Genomic DNA, 23044 nt, shown 5'->3' on the forward strand with positions numbered 1-23044 from the left:
CAACTAGGACTAAACTAATTTAGCTCACAGATGACATACTTGTGCTGGCACATTCTGCTGATCAGCCTAAGTATGTGCTTTATCTTCAATGCATCTTAGATAGTCTATCATCATCAACACTTAATTAAAATAACTGTAAAGTAATAACAGATCTAGTTTCTTTGATGTGTTTTTGGCAAGCTAATCCCATACAGCAGTTACAAGCAGGATGATTATTTATGGATTTATTCTAAACATCGAAATTGGTCACTTACATTATGGGCCTTTAAAAGAGATGAGAGTGCGTCTCAAGTACTCTATTACCATGCAAACACTGTATATAGGTATGTGCTACAGACTTCTGGATTGTGGACAAAGACTGTGATGTCCTCATATGCATAAAATATATATACATAAATGATTGAACAGTATTCTGTAAAAATTAGCTATTCACTTGTGTCAACTTATAAGTATACATAGACATATACTTTTTGGTGTGTGGCACTAAGGTAACAATAGACTGATTGCCTTTAATACATATCTGACTATGAAAATCAACTATTGGGGTTTATAGCTTAGAATGACTCTATTTAAAAGCTAAACTTTCAGGTAAATGAACGGTTCTACAAACAATTATCCTAAGTGAGATAACACACACCCAAAACGTAAATTTTTCTATTTTATCTTGCTCGTGGATGTCAGTTTTAAGCTTTACGTATGTTTCAACATGCATAACAACAGAGGCTGCGTAACTAGTGAGGGAGCAGTGGCGGGGGTGAGGGTGGGGCAGATCTTCCTAGGAAGAAAAAATAGAGTATAGCGTTATAAAGAGATGAAGGAGAGGGCAGAGTAGAAACACTAGGTGGGGAGGGGAAGGGGAGGGTAACAGAAGGAACAGGAGGAGAAATAACACTACAGGCATCTGAAAAGCCCTATGGAAACCTACAGAAGCTTCCTAAAATGTGCACACATAGGAAAGGAATTTAAACCATCATACGCTAGGGAGACAATACCACAACTAGACATCTTATGCCACCAAGTAAAACTTCCAGTGTCAGGAATGGGCTATATCTTGTTGAGTTGTTGGCTAAAGGGATCCCTTTGACCCCTCCAAACACCTCAGGCTATCAGCAAGGCGTTTTGGTTACTTACTCTCCATCAACTGATAGTAAGGCCCTACTGCTGAAGACACGACTTACTTAGGTCATCAAACATGGAGATACCGGGCTGGTGCCCAAATAGAAGCTTCACGCCTACACACTAGACTAGCCTCCATGGTGCTGAAAGGCACTTTTTGTGGTACCAGAGAAGAAAAATAATCACCAATGTCATCAGCTACAAACTTTGCAACCTACAACAGTGACCTACCCACAGATGTACTCGTGACACAGTGGCACAAATGTTATGGAAGCGACCACTTTCTGACTGGATTTCAGACGCACTCAATGAGATGGAACTGGTACATGACTGAAATGACTAAGAACCCAAAGCTGGATGGGCCATGGGCCTAGGAGGAAAACTTAACCCTATTATTCTCCTAAAGGAACAGAGGCATGAAGTGACTCCTAATGGCACATTACTACACCCACAGAACAGAGCATTGCTCAAGTCTCATCAGAAAAGCATCCCTCGGCAGATGAAAAAGAACAAGACGGCCACAACAGAAGAATGTGCAGAGCCTTTGGAGCACTCAGTCCTAAATCACATGTCTTCATCAAATTCCTACTCTCAAGGCTCAGGGAACTATGCAGAAGAGGAGGCAGAGAAATTGTATGTTCCAGAGGTGGTAAATGACACCAAGAAACAGCACCTTTCAGACACAGTGGAACTGATGCACACTTGAGCTCAGAGACCATAACAGCACACACAACACCTGCAGAAGGTCAAACCAGTCAAAAGTCCAGAATGTCTGAGAAGGGGAACTGGACACAAAGTACCATGCCTAACCAAGAATCTATTTGCAATTGAGACTTGCTAGGAAAGGGAAAATCAGTTTCTGCCAATGGAGTGACGCTGCGTATACCAACAACACTCTAGGGCAGGCCCATTCCCAGGAAGGAGTCCTCTGTCAATAGTAAGCCGACTCCATGTTTGTTTGTGTGCATTTTGTCTATTGATTTTCTCTCTCGCTCTTATTGTTTTTCTTTTGTTTTTGATCTTGTGTGTCTGTTTTGATTTTGATTTTTTGTTGATTTGTTGTTTTCCTATTATTTTTGTTTTAGTTTGGTTTTAAGAGACAAGGAGACAGGGAGAGAGAGAGAGAGAGAGAGAGAGAGAGAGAGAGAGAGAGAGAGAGAGAGAGAATATGAATGAATGTTTAGTTGAGTGGGTAGCCAGGATCTGGGAGGAGTTTGGGGAGACTAAAGATTATGATCAAAATATACTGTATAATTTTTTAAAGTTAAGATTTAAGCAATACTTTAACTTTTCCTTAAAGAACAGCAACAACAACAACAAAAAAAAACCCAATATTGGTACTATCTTGATATTCTTGTGACATTTCTATTGATTCAGCAGTGTCCTTCGAAATGCCCGTGCTGAGAAATTAATACACTTGTTAAGAAATTGGCTCAGATAAAGCTCAGGGGTCGAGCACCTGCCCAGTATGCCTGCAGCTGTTGTCTCCACTCACAGAACTACAAATGTAACGAGACACATGAGATAAATATGGCTGTGCACACCTGTAGTCCCAGCACTCTGGAGTCTGAGGCAGGAGGATTTCTGCTAGTTTCAGGTCAATCCAGGTTATATGGTATTTTAGAGGCCAGGTCAGGCAATATAGTGAGAGGCCGTTTCAAGATCAAAATAAAAGGGTGGCTATAAACAGCTCGCTGGAAGATTCTATGAGCTACCATGAAGGAGGCTTTGAGTTGACTCCCATTTGCAAAGAAAAAAAAAAAAAAAGACAGAAGAAGGGGGAGGAAAATCCAACAGGAAGTACAACAGGAACGTCAGGAGACACGCAAGAGCCTGCTGTGGATTCCAGGGCGAGGGGGAGGGGAGTGCATCATGATAAACCTGTACCACTTTTATGGATTTCTAGATTAAAGTTGCAAGTATTTTGATTTTTTCATGTACTTAGAAGGGGGATAGAGGGGGACAACTGCACAACAGGTAGTGAGTGTAGGGAGGAAAAAAAAAAACATGTCTGGGGTGTAGAGCAGGACTGAGCAGCGCAGGAATGGTCAGCAAAGCCGACAACAGCAGCTGAACGCGCACCAGGAAAAAAAATAGACCAAAGGGTGAGATAGGGAGTGACCCGAATGGGGATAGAGGAGAAAAAGATAGAAAGTATAAGCGGAGCAAAAAAAAGATAGGAGAATTATTTAGAGAGAAAGACAAAAAGCATATAAAACATGTTAATAATTAATATAGATAACCCTTTATAAATTTAATATAGTATTATACTAAAATGACATATTATTTTAATATTATATACTATAATGTATAGCATATAATATATTATACATAAAATAATATGTTAATACATACTATACTAATATAAATTATATTTTCTTATAAAAATAAATATCAGTATGTGCCAATTTTAAAAAGTAATAAAGATTTTAACATATACTTTTTTTCCTGTTTTTTCAAGACAGGGTTTCTCTGTGTAGTCTTGGCTGTCCTGGACTCACTTTGTAGATCAGGCTGGCCTTGAACTCACAGCAATCTGCCTGCCTTTGCCTCCTGAGTGCTGAGATTAAAGGCACGTGTACCAACTTAGATGTTGCAAATTTTAAAAATGGAAGAGAGAGAGAGAAGAGAGAGAGACACACACACCAGAGATTCGTACCACAAACCTATAATGGCAGTTGTACGGTGGCTGAGGAAAGAGGCGTGGTGCAGGTGCAACCATGAGCAACATACCTAACTCTATCTTGAAAAAGAAAAGGAGAGTGTGGGCACCGGGCACAACACATGCTCCCATCAGCCTCTCGGCCAGTGTTTTCCTAATTACGTTTTATAAAATTCTGTGTAAAAACAAAAAACAAAACAACAACAAAAAACCAAAACAAAACAACAACAACCAAAAAAACCTAGGAATTCTACCCCATCTATGTTGATCCCTTGACTTCCAGGAGTAAGAAAAAGTGCAAGGAAACCACCCTGCCTCAGATGGCCAGTCTGAGGATTAAGTATTCCCTTTGGTGATCACTGGCTTCCTAACGGGCACGTTCCCTCTACCCCAACTGGAAGACACAGGTAGCCACCCACCAGCCAACAACAGTTCCTCTTCTGCTCCTTATCCATCCACAAAATGCTGCAGGGCTTTTTGTTTTCTGGATTGTGGGTTTAAAAAGCGTTACTCGCGCTGAGAGGTTTGGCTGAGACTAGAAACTATTACTATTACTTTGACTTGGAAGCCAATTACTCTGCAACAAAGTGCCTGGCAAAGCAGAAGCAGAGGATGCCGGAAAAGAGAAAGGCTGCTAAAGAAACTGCTGCTGAAGAAGTCTTGAAATAAAGTGATAGATTTGCAAAGAAAAGAAAAAAAAAGAAAAGAAAAGAAAGAAAGAAACTACCACTGGGACTTTAGGGCAGTGCTACCAAAGCCAGCGGCCAGCCGTCAGGCATCTCTGCATTTTCAGGTTTTTATCTTTGCACAAGGGAAGGTGCTCGGGTGCTCCATTCTTTCATGTTCAAAATTGTATTTTTTAGGAAATTTAAGTTTAATTTTCACTGTTTGAGTTTTGATAAATAAACAGTATTCCCTGCCTTCCACTATATAAACTGGTGAATTGATCTCTGGGAAATACAACTACTCTCAGAGTTTTAAAAGTGTGTGTGGGGGGGTGTTTGGTGTTATATTATATTTGGTGTTCCCATTGCCCTACTCAACAATGCCAAGAAATGATACACTAACGAAACGTCTAGTTCATTAAGATTTAGGGGAACATGTACAACTTCTGGAGAGCGGCACAGGGCTGTCTCTAGAATTATGTTTCCAAAAGCTTGGGTCCGAAACAGCGTCAGAAGAATGGGAAAGGTAGATGCCTGGAAGGAAGGGCAACAGCAAGATCAGCACCCAGGGGAAGAGCAGGACGGCCTGGCAAGGCAAGCGGGTGTCTAAGTGGGCAGAGGACACACAGGTGGTCCTGATGCTGGTGTGGCTGGTTCAGGAAGCCTCGGGATCAGCAGGGCACAAGACACAGGTAAAGGCATCTTCAAACCAGGGGCTTATTTGCAGAAATCAAGTAAATAAATATTTACTTCCAAGGAACATTTAACACAGAGCTTGTAAAAACAAAACAAAACCATTTCTTTTTCTATCTTTTCAGTCTTAAGAGAAAAACAAAAGTTTTTCTCACGTTTGATTCTTTTTCTTTCCAAGTATTGACAATCTTGTTTTACTCTGAGCAGCCCACTTAGCTGGTTTATGTCATTTGTGACGAGCCTTTTCTAGTCAATAACCCTGAGAAGAAACAGGAGAATCCCTACTACATATCTGTCTGTCTTTCTTCTCTTTCTTTCCTTCCATCCTTGCTTCCTTTTCCTTCTTGCTACAGTGCAGATTCTCAGTAAAACAGATCCGAACATGGAGACACCATTACACTGCCACTAGATGGCAGAACGGCTTTACCGTCGCTGCCCTGGTCCTGTGCAGGGGCTGACAATCCTGCGGCAAGGTTCCTGCTAGCCCAGCAGAGTTCTGATCAACTTAGATGAGAATTATGGATGATCACTGGTCCTGAAACTAAATTGCTTAGTACACTTACTTCCAACACATATTTACAACCGTAATCACACCAAAGCCTTACTTTTACAACCCAACGTCAATATATTATTAGTTTTAATAATAACAGTTTCTGTTAAGGAAGCTAAAGATTTAGTGACTATAAGAATATAAATGTACCAAGATAAAAACTGTAGCAAAATATAATACATAGGAAAATGAACAAGCCTATTGGTTGATGTACATTCAAATCAAATATTTACAAGTGTTTCCCACATTAGCTACAGATTTGGGCGTGCATTAGTACCTATTAAAAGATCACATCATGCTTTTCAATAAAAGACGTGTCCAGGTACTAGAGGAATAAGTAAGGCTCAGTCTCCACTGTGGACGTTTTCTTCAGTAAAGAGGAGGAAAAAGAACAATTACGACTCTCCCTCGCCTCTCAGAGATAAGAACAAGCCTGCACTTAAATGTTCTCTGAGTTATTGTGAGTCAGGGGAGAATATTACAACCCACAAAATACTACTCTTACAAGGCAGAAGACAGAACTAATAATCTAGATTTTTAAAACACAAAAAGAATGTTTAATTTTCCTTTATTTCATAAAGACTATTTACTCAATTATTTTGACCACTGTACATAAATGGTCTAAACATCTAAAATGGTCTAATGAAATACTGCTGCCTACTTCAACAAGGCTCCAGCCACTCGTAGCCCTTGCTTACTTTTTGAATAAATGAATATACACATACAAAATGTAGCTATACAACAGGTTGACACCACTTATAATTAAAATTTCTTAGTATGCCATGAATCTACTGAATTAATCCATAAAAGATTATTGATGCTTTACTATATTTTTTTCCTACTGAAACAACCTTGAGCTTGCTGGACAGGCTCTGGTCCCAATCAGCCAGATGTCTTGATTTAAGAGCATGGCTCTGACATTATCCACTGGTTCTAACAGGTGTCACTGAGGGTTTATGGGATTTTTACACCAATCCCTCCTCCGACAGTCCAGTAAACAACAATGTATCTGCTTTAGATGGCTCTGTTTTAACTAAATTGATACTTCCTTTTGCATGTCCACCTAATCCCACGAATTTCACTTAATTGGTCTCTTAACTGAGTAACAGAAGTTCCCATTTAAATAAAAACAAAGTTTAAATGATGCCATAGCTTGAGTCAGAGATGCTTCCCAGAGGCTACTGTTTTTGAACATCTTGTACCAGAAATGATGCTGTCTGGGGAGGTTGTGGAAGCTCTAGGAAGTCAGCCTGAGGGACAGAGATGGGTTGCTGGCACTTCAGGGTTTCTATAAAGCCCATGGCCATGTGCACTTGTTTCTAACTCCTGGCCTACTGAGATGTGAACAGACACCCAGCGAGCTCTGACCACCATGGACTGGGCTGCCACAGCTACCATGCTTCCTGCAGTGCTAGATGGTCCCCCGCTCAAGCTATGAGACAAAATAGACATCCCCTCCACTAAGTTTTTTTCTGCCAGGTATTTTGTCAAATGACAGGAAAGTAACTAGTAAAGTGGGAACGAACTCTCAGAGAAAGACAGTAATCTAAGGACTGGTTTCCATAATGGCTGTGTTAAATGACTGACGTGTTCATCACAGTTACCGATTATAAGATTAAAGTTAATTGTGTTTGTCTTGAACTCATAAGTTTAGACTTTGTAGTAATGTCACTTGCTAATGAATTTAAGTTAAACCTATATAAAAAAGGGCTTGTTCTTCAGTGTCAATGGAAATAAAAGATTTGTTTATTTAGTAGAACTATGTTCACTGTAATTTTTATAGAGTGAGTAGAACTCAACTCTACTCATGCTTAGAGCTAGTAGACTAATTATAAATTATTAATTTTATTCATTTAATCGTAATACTTTAATCTCTTTATTGTTGACTCCCATTCTAGCTACAGCCAAGTAAGCTTTGCACTTCTCCCCAAGAATATGAAGTGTTCTCACAGCCCCCAACTGTAAGGTCCAAGAGAAGGGACCAGCCTTTCAGAATCCAGCCGCTACAAGACCGAGGTCAGAGGCTGCCGAATGCTTCTCTGTGTGCTGGGGATTTCCTGGTAGCTGCAAAGCTCCCTTCTTAGAGAAGCCTAGTCTGCTGCTAGCGAGCCTGCTGGAGCCAGGCAGCAGGAGCCACTGCCTGTGTGTCTACACTTGGCTGCAATGTAGCCCTTTCCTAGACCAAACTCTGTGTAGTGGCTGTGCTGCCCTTGGGTGTTCTCACCTGTGAACTCTGCCATGATTCCCTCTCCTAAATCTTCCAGATGTGGACCATGCTCAGAGGAAGATGCCTGTGGAATCAGGGATAGACACTGGTGTTCTGCTGTCGGGTGTGATTGCCTGGGGCTTCTGAGAGCGCGCTTCTTTCTATGCATGAAAGGCAGCTACTATTCACTGACAATGCCTAGGCTTAAGTACAGTCCAAACCCTGTAGAAAACCAGGTGGTTAGGGAACACTTCAGCTGATCTCATCACTGTTACTAAAAGATATCAGTGTTTTAGCACTGGATTGAGTTTTTCAGTATTTTAGGAACAATTTAAAATACTGGGTGTATATGAATGTTGAATGGGGGAAAGTCCTTGAGGTAAATTGAAACAGTCTTCCTGGGAAAACAGAAATAACTCAAATGAGTATAGATTTTTCCATCTCCTATTTTTCTTTACCATTGTTAAAGATACTACAATTATTCAGAGATCCAAAATAGGAACTGCAGTATCTTCCTTGGTTCTTGCAATTTTTTTCTCTTTTGTGTCTAATTTGGGCAATCGACTAAGGCTTTTCAAACATAATTACTAACTGTTTCTTTCCTTCTAATCCTACTGTCCCAGATCTTGTCAGAAAGACTCTCTCTTCAGCTCGTAAACAGCCTCTACTTCTAGACTTAGCCTTCTGCTACCCAATTCTGGCTAATATTGGATGAAATATTTTTCTCCCTTCAAGATACAAATGCAAAGAACATTCCTCTTTGCAGCTCATTGCAGACTTTAAGATGGGGCTTGAGCCCAGCACTACATTCCAAGCCCTCTCAGGCTACAACACCAACTCGTCTCCTTTTAACTAGTGAGGCTGCAATTGTCTTGAAATACTTGGTTTCTATTCCTTTTCCCTCTGAGTCTGTCACTAACTCTCTTTCTTCCATTGTGCTTCTTCCTCTCTGCTTCCTTTGCCTGGCTCCTCGTTCCTCTTAAGATAGTAGTTTGGACTGCAGTGCCAGAGCGCATCTTTCCATTTCGTGTGCAGGGCTTGTGCCTCAGCTCATGCACCTTCTGTGTGTACCCTGGACCGCTCAGCACTGCTTGCTTTGTTGCTAGCATCCTTTGGCTAAGGGCCCACACTCTGAGATGCCATTTCTCTGCTTGTTTTGCTGGACTGTTTTCCTAATACCCTCCTCATCTCCAACTCTGGTGGACTTAATCATTCTGTCTTCTTGGCATCACAAAACTTTTCTCTTCACTTGGTCCTTTTTAGAGCTTTTTTTGGTAACACAAAGACCCCTGGGAAGCTGTGCACTGTATGTATTGAGTTTTTGGTTTTGTTTTGTTTTTTTTTTTAGATTGTAGTGTCTGGAATCTAGTAGTATCCAGTCATGAACTATATCAGAATAATCAGAAGGAAGTTAAAGTTATTCTGATTACTCCTAACAAGAAAAGAGGCAAAGGGAGGGGTTAACTCAGGCAAATGTGAAACTGAAAAGATTTACCCATCTTGGCATAACGCTATGGTGTGAGAAATATGGCTTCCTCCCCAACCAACCTTACCTTTCAACAGTGTCCCTTAGAGTGCACTCTGTAGCACTCTCCCTAATCATAACCCACCTTCGGTAGGAGAACTAAGAGTGCAAAGCAAAAATAAAATAAGCTGGAAATGTGTTGTGGGTAACAATTAACTCTCAAAGGTAATTTTCACAACAGAAATCCAGACTGTCTTGATTTACGTTCCAACACTGTCACTTTCAGTGAAAATCACTCATAAATGATTTGGTGTTTCCATCTGCACTCTTCACGCTCATAGGAACCGGGGGTCTATGTAAATCATGCAGACTAAACCAAAGCACAGCACACAGAAAACAACGGCTCAGTATTAACTATGGTTATCATTGTCGTAAGTGTTTAATAATCCAGAGTCATGTGTAGGGGCCTCAAGATAGAATTCAGCTCTAATATGACGTTTACATAGTTCATGTTACTTGAATACTAATAAGGAACAGCTAGGCAGACGAATATGCACTAAAAGTGCAGGATAGTTCGAGGCTCTAACTGACATATTTTAATTCCATGGATCTATGTTGCAAAATTACTTATAAATTAATCTCTCTATTTTCTCTTTTTAAGTTATTTACTTATTATTTATACAGTGTTCTGCCCGCATGTGTCCCAGCAGGCCAGAAGAGGGCACCAGACCTCATTGTAGATGTTGTGAGCCACCCACCCTGTGGTGGCTAGGAATTGAACTCAGGACCTTCAGAAGAACAGCCAGTGCTCTTAACCCCAAGCTATCTCCTCGGCCCCCTAACTGCTCCATTTTCATCTTTATAAGTACTTTAGTAATGGTATGAATTACTAACTATTGGTTATCATGGATTTTGAAATTAAAAATACACAATTTGGCATATAGGTTCCTACTACATTAACAAGATAGTATATTAGATATTAGTTCCTATAATGTCTCCCACCTCTAATTGTTAACTCCAAAGTTCTTAATTTTCTCAAAGAGGGTTATAAAAATCAGTTTAGAGAAAGTCTTCAGAATTTATATTGGTGTGTTGATTTGGGTTAAAATTCTATCAGATTTAAAGTAAAGATCTAGAAAATTAAAAAATGATGCATTATAGTTCTAACATTACTCTTGTTGCTAAAAGGAGCAGATCTGAATACAAGTGCTAAATACACAGTTGAAAATGTGATCTTCAAATTTTATATAACTATATTAATAAATATTTCCGCTGAAAACCCACAAAGGTGATTTCAAATATTTTGATACAGCCTCAAATTTCTATTAAGTCAACAGATTATGACTTGGCTACTTTTGAAAATACAGCCAAATCGTGATTATTCTTACTCTATAGGAATACAGACAGTTGAACATGAACCTCTTCACATCTTCAGTGTCTTTTCCCAAAAAGTATTCACCACGGTGAGCTTATTACTCTAATTTGCACTTTGATTTCTTTTCCTTCTTGACCAATGAAATGGTTTATTATAAATCATAACAAATAACACAACAGAGGAAGGAAAATGTAATAGAAAACCATCTGAGCAATCAAGAGTTGGCTGTACAGTATCATATATACCTTAAAATCAAACTAGAAGAATTACAACAGCCTCGTCCTACTTGGTTATCAACAGTCAACACCAAGCAGGTGCTCCTAAGCCTTAACATTCCTAGTCAAGTCTCTGAGTACCTGAAAGAACCCTGGTGGCACGGGACCTACTGGCATGCCATCTCCTGGGGGCATGTTTCCTAGCACGGGGCTGGGAGCTGCTGCAGCACTCTGCAAAGAATAAAGGAGAGACAGATCTACATCATTATAGAGAAGGCACAGGCCCGAAGGCGGCTGAGACGATTGTAGGATGGCTGCTTTTGCACTCTTGGGAGCAAAAGCTGCTGCTTCCCCATGCTACAAGTGCACTGAGATTAACAGCGATAAACAATGCCAGTGGCTTTAACAGGCCTCTAGAAACTCTGCGAAGACAAAGATCTTTCATAGGATGGCACACTTGAACACACATTAAATGCTGATAGTAATGTGACAGATGATAAAAGTTTAAATAAATGCTTAATTTAAGGCACAGACATTTGAAATGGCAAACCGTAGCGATGAATGTGCAGACAGGTAAAAAAGCCTGTGCGTGATGATCACAAAGACTGGAAGAAAGACCTTTTATTTAGATCATACTTAACTACGTCATAAACAGGTATAATTAACTTTCTGCCTACAGATAGCCATATATTATGCACTTTTAATATGTTACAATCATTACCCAAAATATAAAGTGTAAGGTGGTGAAGATAAAAATGCAAATAGGAGATTGAAGAAAAAAATTAAATTAGACTTGAAGACACTGATCTCATACAATTTATTTAAAAATATCAGATTGAAATATTCAAAATTTACTTCATTTATAAACTTTTCAGGAAACCCTAGCATTTCATTAGACAGGCATATGAAAAAAATTAAACCTTTGGTTTGGATTCTTTGTCGTCAAATCAGGGTTATAGATTTCTTTTTCATACACATCATGTACACATAAAACTGTTCTGTAATTGTGAATTTCATTTTTCAATTTGATTAAAAACATTTAAAGTCCTAGAAATACTCAAGAAGGGAGCAGATGGAGAGGTAAACTAGTGCCACCTTTATGGCAGAACATCTGCAAGGTCTTCAGAGAAAGATCAGAACTAACACACCAGCTGACAGCGTTACTATGGTGTGTACATCCAGAAGGGAAGAAACTATTGTGCTAGAGAGACATCTGCATCCTGTTTTGTCTGAAGCACTGTTCATAATAGCCAAAATATAGAATCAACCTAAACGTTCACTGATAAATGAATGAATAGGGAAAACGTGGCCCATATACACAATGGAACTTTATTTAGCTCTACACAAAAGGTGACAGCATGGATGGACCTGAGGACATTCTGTGCAGTTCAAATAAAGCAGGGCAGAGAGACAAATACCACATGACCTTATGCAAATGCGGAATTCAAAGAGCTCATAAAGTTGAGATTAGAAGGTGGCTAGAGGAGGAGAAAGAGAGTAGGGGAAGAAGTTGTTGAACAAGTACAGCGCACAGCCGGATTCCGGAGGGAAGTTCTGGTAGTATATTAAACAGTAGTGCAACTGTAGTTAGCTACATGTACTGCATATTTCAAGACAGCAGCAAGAGAGGACTCTGAAGGACTTTATTGCAAAGGTACCAGAGAGGCCAAGACACACCAGTCTGAGATTTAACAGCTTTGCTGTGGGGGGAAAAAAAAGGTCCAAGCAGGTCCCACAGTTACATACACGCTGCCTGCCTCTCTGTGTACACTGGTGCATCCATCCATACGCTTGTCGCCCACAGAAGATAGTGTATCTTAGTACATTCCAGTGCATAGTTTCTGGCTCTTGAGGATGGAACAGTGATCTTCACACTTACTTATGAATCCAAATATCACTACACCCCAGGATATGAATACAAAAGAGGAAGCAACGTCTCAGACACAAAGTGCATGAGCACATCTAAGGAAGGCATACAGCAAAACATACTATTACCCAAGGCGGCCCTTACCAGCAATTATTTCCTTTCATTTTTCACATTGTCACAAACGATCTTTTAAAATTTTGAAAGCAAGCCAGGTGCAGTGGCGCACGCCTGTAGGCAGAGGCAGAAGGATCTCTGTGAGTTCAAGGCCAGCCTGGTCTATAAAGCGAGTCCAGGACAGCTAAGGAACACAAGGACTCTCTTGAAAAAAATAAAAAGTAAAGAAAAGAGAGTAAACTGTTTGTTTTTTCACTTAACTAAATTTGCATAATATTTTAATACACTGTTGGGGCAACATTTTCAATCACAACCCAATTAGCTAAAATATGTACAATTACAGCCTGGTCTAGGAAATAGGATTTGATCTCTGTCCTTGAGACTGCATAATTCAAAACTATTTTTTCATCAGTTCTAGTTGGACAAAAAGTATACTGGTAAGTTTTTTTCCCTATATTAGAAAAATAAAACTGGTATTACCAACAGGTCAAGAATGTACTAACGAAAGGTAAGAGTCACACTTCAGCATTTGATGGATTGGTTTTCTCCAGACTACACCGTCTACAGGTATTTGCTAGTTTTTTCTTGAAAAATCTTTATAATATATGTAGTTTGTGACATACTCTATGGATATTTTGTGATCTTAAATGTATTTTGCAAGTTCAGGAAAATATTCACTTTCTTGGCTTTCTCACTCTAGTCAAGGACTTTTGAGTGTCAATACAGCAGAGAACATACAGAAATAAAACCTTGCTTTAAGGCTAATTCCTAGCAAGGGGAGAAAGACAATAAGAAAAATAAATAAAGGAGAAAATAGGTATTTGTGATCTGATCCAAGGTAAACAGAAAAAACAGAGGGGTACCTCAGAGAAGAGGGTAGGGATGACAGTTCTGAAAGTGTAGCCTTCAGCTTAAATGAGCCTGTTATAGTCTTGGTGGTTATCTCTCCTTCCTCCCCTTTTCCATCCCTCCCTCCCCACCCTTACCCCGTGTGTGTGTGTGTGTGTGTGTGTGTGTGTGTGTGTGTGTGTGTGTGTGTGTTTAATATAGCTTCTCATGCAGTAGTTTCATGTAGTCCAGACTGGCCTAGATCCCACTACAGACCTAAAGGGGGCCTTGAACCCTGATCTTCCTGCCTCTGCCTCCCAAGTGCTGGGATTACAGGCATATGCCGCCAAGCTCCTTTTCCTGTGGCTAGACTCTCCTCCTTACATGTCAAGGCATACCAAATTCTTACTGCACAAGTGAGGATTCTTCACTTTCAACATCTATGCTTCACACACAATGGTAAGGTTACCCTGAAAATCAGGAGTCTGATAACTATACCACTTACGGCACATAGCACAGCTAGCCAGTCATTTGAGGTGAGAGGTATCTTTATCCTCTTTTACAGATACGAAACCCACAGTATTAGAAATTATGCACGTACTTCTCCAGATCATTCTGACCTAAGCTTTACTTTGTGGACCACGGTCTGGCCCATACACTGCTCATTCAGCATTGCTGGGCTTAACTAACAAGCTCACTCCTATTATTACATTATGTGATCCAGCTTAGGGCACCATTTTGTTCACCCACTGATGCTTCTCCGTTAATATCATAGAGGTCTACTAATTGGTTTTGTCAGTACTGTCCAACAGTAATACTCCACCTGACCACCATGCTAATTTATATACAGTGTCTATCTAAATAGAATAAGCATTTAATTGGTAAGGAATCAAGCTAGTTGAATTAAAGCTTCTAGAAGGAAGTTCTAAATTTCTTGAGTTCACATTTGCTTTTAATACACGAGGCAGACTTAACCCATGGTCTACGAATGAACAGAAAGTTACAACTGGTCCTAACCCAGAAGTGTGTAGAAGCCTGTGTAGCTACATAACAAGGGTAAATGGCTTAATTATATTAAAACTACCACAAAGGATCAATTTCATTGGAATTACATGAATTCTCACTAGAGTTTCTTGCAATATCCTTTATTATATAATTGTTTTGGTTGATTTTTATAATAGCTTCCTATCTTAATAAAAGAAAAACATACAATAAGATCTTGGGGTATTTCTTGTAACTAAACTGAACATGTAAGACTTCCATTCAGAATCAAGCATGTCATTTTGTTGTGTCTTTCATTCAATTCAGTTGTATGCTTTCAATACATTATTTTTCAGATATGTGTATCCTAATACACATTTTATCAAATCGTCAGTTTTAATATTTGAGTAATGTAGAGAGAAGGAGGTCCATAAGCCTCTAAGAGGTTTCAAAACAGTAGACGCGAAGCTGAAAAGATTCACTCTCTCATAAAGCAAAATCGGCTTTTATTAAGATTTTATACATCTAGAAATCACTTGTTTGAGTTACAAAGACTCCTGGGGAACCAGCTCCAAATTATACAGTGAGGATCGAGATGTAAAACCTGTATTTGGTGGAACAGAAAAATATTAAGAATATGTAAAATTGTAAAATAATAACTGCAAAAACAGAGCAGAGATATGGATCAGAAATTGAAAGGAGATTAAAAGAAACAAGCCCATTGGTTTTATTATGTCATCTGTACTATTTTAAGCCTCTAGGATTTCAGTTATGTCTCCTCCCAAATTCATGCGCTGTGAATGCAAATGAGGTAAGCGCTCACCTTTAAGAAGTGATGGGTATGGACAGTCCGCCCTTTCTAACAAACAGGTCTATGCAATTCTTTTCAAGGACTGGGTTCATTTTCTCTGCTCCTCTGCCCTCCTCAAATAAGGACACAGCAAGAACGTCCTACCACTAGGTGTCAGTGCTCAGTCTCAGACTTCCTGGTCTCCAGGCTGTGCCATAGGTTTTTGTTTTTTCTAAATTTCTCATCTTGGGTATTTTATGGCAACACAACAAACACCAGTCATGTATCAGCATTTTAAAGAAAAATCTTAAAATGGTGATAGTAGCTCTCTGGCCATATTAATTATAACTCAAGATACACTTAAACAGTCTGCTTACTGTCTCACAATAGTTTTACTATATTAGGAAATCTGTCTATGTATGTCTTGTCCTGTGAAAACACAATTTTCAATGAAACCAGGAATAAGAAACTTTCTCATTTCCACTTGATAGGTATTTAGTTTTCTTCTGAGAAACATGCCATAAGTAATCACATATTGATAACTGTCTTAAGTCCTCACTGTATAAGGTAAGCCCTGCTTGATCATCAGAGGAACTCTATAAATAGGTACTGAAGGTTATTTGTTGGTGGATATATGGGGCTTTTACAACTACATTCTAAATCAGACAGGTCTGACATACTCTTTGCTATTTTGTATTTTTCAAAAGTGAGTATCACATCTGCCTTTTAAAAACAAGTTAAGAGCAAAGGGTTATATATACTTCAATTTAATGTAAACAGTACAGTTTAAAGATGTATAGCAGTTAAAATTTCTTGAATATGCCTAGTGTGGTGGCACACATCTTTAATGCCACCATCTGGAAGGCAGACAGGCAGATCTTTGTGAGTTCAAGTCTAACCTGATCTACATTTCAAGTTCTAGGCCAGCCAAGGGTTACATGGTAAGACCCTGCCTCAGAAAACCAGAAAAAAAAATCAGATTTATAAACAAAATAACGTTCTTGAAGACAAGAGTATTTTTGAAAGAACCTCAGCCGATGTTCCTTTTATATTTTGCACTTATACAGGTGTCAATTTGTTCATTTAGTTGTTTCCAAACATTTCATTTCACTGACACATTTAACTTTACCCATATTCACATTATTTTTGCATTCTTTACAAAGCTCTCCTTTCATAGAGGAGGGAGAGTGATTAGGAGACCACGGAAGTCTACCTTCCCCTTCCTCCACCATAGGAGCACTCCCGCCAGAGGAGCAGCATTCCAGCTCCCCAACCCTCCCCTTCTTGATGATGGAAGTAGGGAAAGAGGCCAGTTCCCTTTCTAGGCCCACATGTTGTAGAGATACAGTTTCTACAGTACAGCTAAATCCCATTCCACACAAGAGCGGAGCACCCAGTCGCCCTTTAGCTCTGCTTCCTCACAGCCGCAGTCTGCCTACAGCGGAAGGATTGTCTCGACAGTTTGCTGTTTTCTTTTTTTAAAAACCCTGAAGTAAACTATCATTCTCTTCATTATCTTTGCCACAAACTGATCTACTGGTTGCTTTTCCTATTTTACTAATACGTTTATTTGAAAACAATGTATTTTTACTTCACTTGTTAAACTTTATTGTCCATTTTCAAACATATTAACTAAGCAACTTTATTCTGTTTTCTAACTATAAAGACTATAAAGCAATAAATTTTATGCTGAATTTATCTATGTTTGTATCTGCAAGGACCAATGTTGATACTTATTCTTTTTTTTTTTTAATCATCTGAATACAATCTTATTTTGCTAGTCCAAAATAATATTGCCAACTGAATTAGGGGGAAATGAGAACAATGCCCGGCCTTGTAGATGTAACCAGAGACACTTTAATGTACGAACGACTGGATGTTTTAGATTCTAATTTCTAGTTTTCCAACTGCAGCCCAGCTAAGCCATGCCTCCAATATCAAGGAATATGTTAAATAATGTTCTTATGATTTTTCCATTGACAAGACATCAGTATTCTGTCTATACTTTTATTTGTTGACTTTGGATCTTTAACTTTTTTCTAATTTTCATTTATTATGCTTTCGTTCAAACATGTCTCCCCTCAGCTGCTGTTTCTCCATTTCTCCTTGTGCTTCTAATCAGCTTGTGCCCAGGAGGCTCACACATGAAGTTCATCTCTGTGAAATGGGCAGAGATTGCAGTGTAGACAATCTAGACTATTGTTGTATCCACTGTAAGCAGGCAACGTTGGGTTCTTTTAAGCTTGTTCTAAATGGCTGTTGAAGATGCAGGTATATTGGTTTTGAAATCTGGAAAGAACTCTGGAGGGGAAATAAAAACTAGCACACCTCCATCTCTAAATTACCATTTCGCTTTTGAAAAATGTTGTTCAAAGGACATTTAGATAGTAAGTAGCTTTAAAGATCTCTGGAACTGATTGTAGTTTGCCTGTTGCAGACTATATATTTCCTCATCATATGAATTTCATTAAATCAATGTCCTAGTCAAGAATAAGCAAACTAAACTAAATCTGACATTAAACCACACTGGCTTTTGCGGCCCCTCTGCTGTCACACTTCTATAACTGGCTCTGCATCTTGCTGAGGTCAATCAGGTTTCTTCCTTCCATGGGGACAGTGGCAGAGCATAGAGGGAAGAAAATGCCACATGCAGCATGTCCTCCTGTAGCTGCCAGCTGTGTCTCTACCACCCCACCCCCACCACCGCCCCACCTTCTGACTGTCATGACAGCCTACCAAGCCTGCCCAGACTTCTCAGTCCTAGGGTAGGGAAACACACACACACACACACACACACACACACACACACTGTTTGTGATTCCTCAATCCAGTCCACTGTGCTGACGGTACCTGTTCTGGCCTTATATCTGATTCAGAATGAGCAGGACCTGGTCTTAGTTTTAGCTCTCGAACAGTGTCCATTCCCTTTATTTACTGGGTTGGTTCATTCTGACCGAGCTAGTATTGGAGTGTCTCAGAGGCCCAAACTAGTATCCTACGTTTCTTTCTTCATATCATTTGGAAAGAATGAGTGGACAGCTAGACTTCTAACAGAGTCCGTGTGCGCTGCAGCCAGAGTCCCTGGACAATGTGGTTCTTCTATCTATATTTTTGTGTCATGTCTGCCTGATACATACATGTCTTCGCACCTGCAGGGCATTCCCATCGTCACCCAACTGTGGTGATGATGCACACTCGCACACATCACTACAAGTGCCTGCTACACAATCTCCAAGGCACATGGACTTCCTAACAATGGTTTGCAGTAGGATTTGCTTTATTTGCTTATCCCATCATTCTAGAGTGTTCTTGACTTAGAATCTAAGACACATCTGTTCTAAAATCACTGCCTCAGCCCTTCAACTGAAGAAGCTCTTCTGAAAAAATCTCTGTCAGAGAGCAGACAACAACTGTGGAGCTACAGTCTGTATCAACAGCATGAACTAAATCACTGACATTTTTATTTCAGTACTGATCTGTATTTGAGAATATACTCATAGCACTCATTTTCAAGACCTATCATTTATAGCTTAGCTTACAATTACATATGATGGACATTTGTTTGGGTGAGGCAGCATCTGCTTATAGTCCCAGTACTTAGAAAGACAAGGTGGGAAAATACTAGGAATTCAAGGCTAGCCTGTGATACACAGCAAGACCACAGCTATAAGACATAAACAAACAAACAAAAACCAGTATATCTCCTTAAAAACATGCTTTTCTTTTTGCTATCTACAAATATTAAACTCCTAGGAAGAAATTTAAAGCTAACAGCTCTCAAATCTATTTTCCTTAGTCATACCATTAGCCAGATCTGAAATAGCATATAACTAATAAACTACTCCAATTTTTACCCAGAATAAACTAGGAAACATGATCAATCAGAACTGTAATGGATTTTTAAATAAAACATTTGAATTATTTTATTATAAGAACTTGGAAGATTCCTATCACTGAATATGTCTTTCAATAGTTAGGAACTATCCATAAGAAAGGAACTCAAGAAGAGATTGAGCCAAAGTTTTATTACTTAGGTTTTTTTAATGCCTATTTAAAGAGGACAGGGCAAACAGCTTACAAAAGGGCACAAAATGAAAATAAATTAGCAAATGAAAATAATTGTCTCTATTCACTCTGAAACAGTAATTACATCACTGAACCTGCGCACATGTGCAAGCATGGGCCTCACCTTTCCTCTCATAAGGCCTGCAAACTCTTGGCTACTGGGTTTTAAACTACTTAATTGCTTCATGGAGCAAAACCAAGCACCATCATAGGTCAGCACATAGAAGCGTACAGATAAAGGATAACTGCATAGGAAGGTTTTTAACCTGTGTAGTACTTTGAAGGGAGCTTTAAATTATATTAACAAAGATCCTAAGAATAGATCATATCTATACAAAGTACAGTAAACTCAACAAAAAACAGGAAATTCAACCAATAGTTGGTTCTCCCTTTTAGAACATAGAAGCAACATGATTTGTTGTCGTTGTTGTTGTTCTAGTTGTTTGTTTTTAAAGGCAGAGTTTCTCTGTGCAGCCCTGCCTGTCCTGGAACTCACTCTGTAGACCAGGCTGGCCTCGAACTCACAGAGATCTGTCTGCATCTGCCTCTTAAGTGCTAGGAGTAAAGGCGTGTGCCACAACTGCCTGGCTTGTTTCAGAGTATTTTAAGTGTGATAGTGAGTTGTTTTAAAAACAAAAACAGACTCTTGTGGAACAGTGGCTGAAACATAATGTACCACACTTTGTGATTCTCTTTCTAACCCTGTGCTAATGAGCTCCAAAGGAACCACTGATATTCAAGTGTGAACCTGAAAAAGATGAACACCTGTGCTCTTCATAAAGATGCTTAAAAGCCTCAACATCTCTCCAATCCTAAGCTACAGAGGGATGCTGGGTCCTAGAGTCTGTTCCTACCCCTCCCTCATGTTGTCGCTTAAAATGCTTAGAATAATGCTTTGGACTTTTCTTTACACACTGTATCACATATGCTATGACATTCTCATGCTGAGGAGTTTTCATCCTTAAAGGGGTGAATTTCCTTTTTATACGTAGATAAAGTTCCTTTGGTACAGTTCTTGGGAAACAGTGAAATAAGGCTGGGTGGAAGATTCTTAAAACAGAACCTTAAATATGGCTTTTTAAAATATAAACTTGGCTCAATGCAAGGGGTATGTTGGTGTGCTGAGTAGTTGGGGAGCAGAGGCAGGAGGAACGCTGACGAAAGGACAAGGAGGTAGGTGTAGGTATATGCTAGTACATGCAGAGATCGAGGGTGCATGAGAAACAGTAAGGAAGATCAACAGGGAGCACGAGAGGGCTTTAGCCGGGCTTTGAATTATTTTAACACAGCAATGGACTTCATTACGGCATTTCCATGCATGCTTTGCTCCTTTCTGTCCTGCACCATTGTCCCTGCTTTACCCCCACTGCCCTTCCACTGTCTCCTCCCCACAATACCCAGCATCTAGTTTCACATCACACATAGTCCATTATCCCAACCCCCACCCCCATCTCTATCTAACGGTCTTCTCTTCCTCTCAGGGTCCCCTTTCTACATTCATGATCTACACATTAACAAACAATAAATCTTGATACATGGACTATAAAGCAATAGTGATTAAAACAGCATGGTACTGGCACAGCAACAGGCTGGTTGATCAGTGGAATCGAATCGAAGACCCAGAGATGAATCCACACACATATGGTCACTTGATTTTTGACAAAGAAGCCAAATCCATTCAATGGAAAAAGGATAGCATCTTCAACAAATGGTGCTGGTCTAACTGGAGGGCTATGTGTAAAAAAATGCAACTGGACCCATATTTGTCACCTTGCACAAAACTCAAATCCAAGTGGATTAAAGACCTCAACATAAAACCAGAGACACTAAGCCACTTAGAGGAAAAAGTGGGGAAGAGCCTGGAACATATTGGCACAGGAGACAACTTCCTGAACAGAACACCAAGGGCCCAGGCCTTAATGTCAACCATTAATAAATGGGACCTCATGAGGCTGAGAAGCTTCTGTAAGGCAGGAGACACTGTCAAGAGAACAAAGCGACAGCCTACAGACTGGGAAAAGATCTTCACCAACCCTACATCTGACAAAGGTCTAATATCCAAAATATATAAAGAACTCAAGAAATTAAACACCACCAAACCGAATAACCCAATTGAGAAATGGGGCTTGGAACTAAACAGAGAATTCTCAACAGAGGAATATCAAATGGCTGAGAAACACTTAAGGAAATGCCAACCTCCTTAGTCATCAGGGAAATGCAAATCAAAACAACTCTGAGATTCCATCTTACACCCATCAGAATGGCTAAGATCAAAAATTCAAGCAACACCACATGCTGGTGAGGATGTGGGGAGAGAGGAACACTACTTCATTGCTGGTGGGAATGCAAACTAGTACAGCCACTTTGGAAATCTATCTGGTGCTATCTCAGAAAAATGGGAATAGGGCTTCCTCAAGACCCAGCTATTCCACTTCTTGCAATATACCCAGAAGATGCTCCAGCACACAACAAGAAAATTTGCTCAACCATGTTCATAGCAGCCTTATTCATATTAGCCAGAACATGGAAACAGCCTAAGTGTCCATCAGTAGATGAATGGATAAACAAACTGTGGTACATATTCACTATGGAATACTACTCAGCTATTAAAAACAAGGAATTCCCGAAATTTGTGGATGAATGGATTGAGCTAGAAATGATCATAATGAGTGAGTTAACTCAGAAGCAGAGAGACTCAAATGGTATATACTCACTTATATCTGCATACTAGCCCAAAGGGCATGTCCCACGAAAACCTTCACTTACCAGGAAACTGGGACAGAGGGGAGGACATCCTATTGGGACTCTAAATGAGAGAAGCATGGGAGAACAGCAAAGTAGAAGGATCCAGAGGGTCCTAGAAACCTACAAGTAGAACATTATGACAGGCAGATTTGGGCCCAGGGGTCCTGCTCAAACTAAGGCACCAGCCAAGGACAATACAGGCGGTAAACTTTAAACCCCTACCCAGATCTAGCCAATGGTCAGAACATTCTCCACAGTTGAGTGGAGAGTGGGGTCTGACTTTCTCACGTACTCTGGTGCCTCACATTTGACCATGTCCCCTGGAGGGGGAGACCTGGTGGCACTCAGAGAAAGGACAGCAGGTTACCGAGAAGAGACTTGATACCCTATGAGCATATGGGGGGAGGGGAATCCCCCTCAGGAACAGTCATAGGGGAGGGGAATAAGGGGAAAATGGGAGGGAGGGAAGAATGGGCGGATACAAGGGATGGGATAAACATTGAAATGTAACAAGAATAAATTAATAAAAAAATTTTTTTTAAATCTTGATACATGATTCCTATAATCCTTGCATTACTTTTCTGTAGCATCTACCACATTATATTTAAAGTTTCTGTTTTCTAAGTGAAAACTGTCCTAAGAAGCCAGACCAATCTTTTTTCTTCTGTAGGTGGCACTCATTCTGAGCAATAAGATGGTAAAAGTTG

The 23044-nt window shown here is 39.7% G+C and overlaps 1 protein-coding gene across 7 annotated transcripts in view; it reads right to left on the reverse strand.

The window, feature by feature from the left end:
- Ssbp2 (single stranded DNA binding protein 2) overlaps window positions 1-23044 on the reverse strand; it is a 249109-nt gene that overhangs the window by 62119 nt on the left and 163946 nt on the right. For 4 of the 7 annotated variants that reach the window (XM_051172513.1, XM_051172514.1, XM_051172518.1 and 1 more), the window contains one exon: window positions 11089-11178. The exons of the other annotated variants lie outside the window; for them this stretch is intronic. In XM_051172513.1, the coding sequence (XP_051028470.1) occupies window positions 11089-11178 (90 nt within the window). The remainder of the gene's footprint in view (window positions 1-11088; window positions 11179-23044) is intronic. 7 annotated transcript variants of the gene reach the window in all.

This window comes from Acomys russatus, chromosome 30 (genome assembly GCF_903995435.1).
Source record: "Acomys russatus chromosome 30, mAcoRus1.1, whole genome shotgun sequence".
Classification (NCBI taxonomy): domain Eukaryota; kingdom Metazoa; phylum Chordata; class Mammalia; order Rodentia; family Muridae; genus Acomys; species Acomys russatus.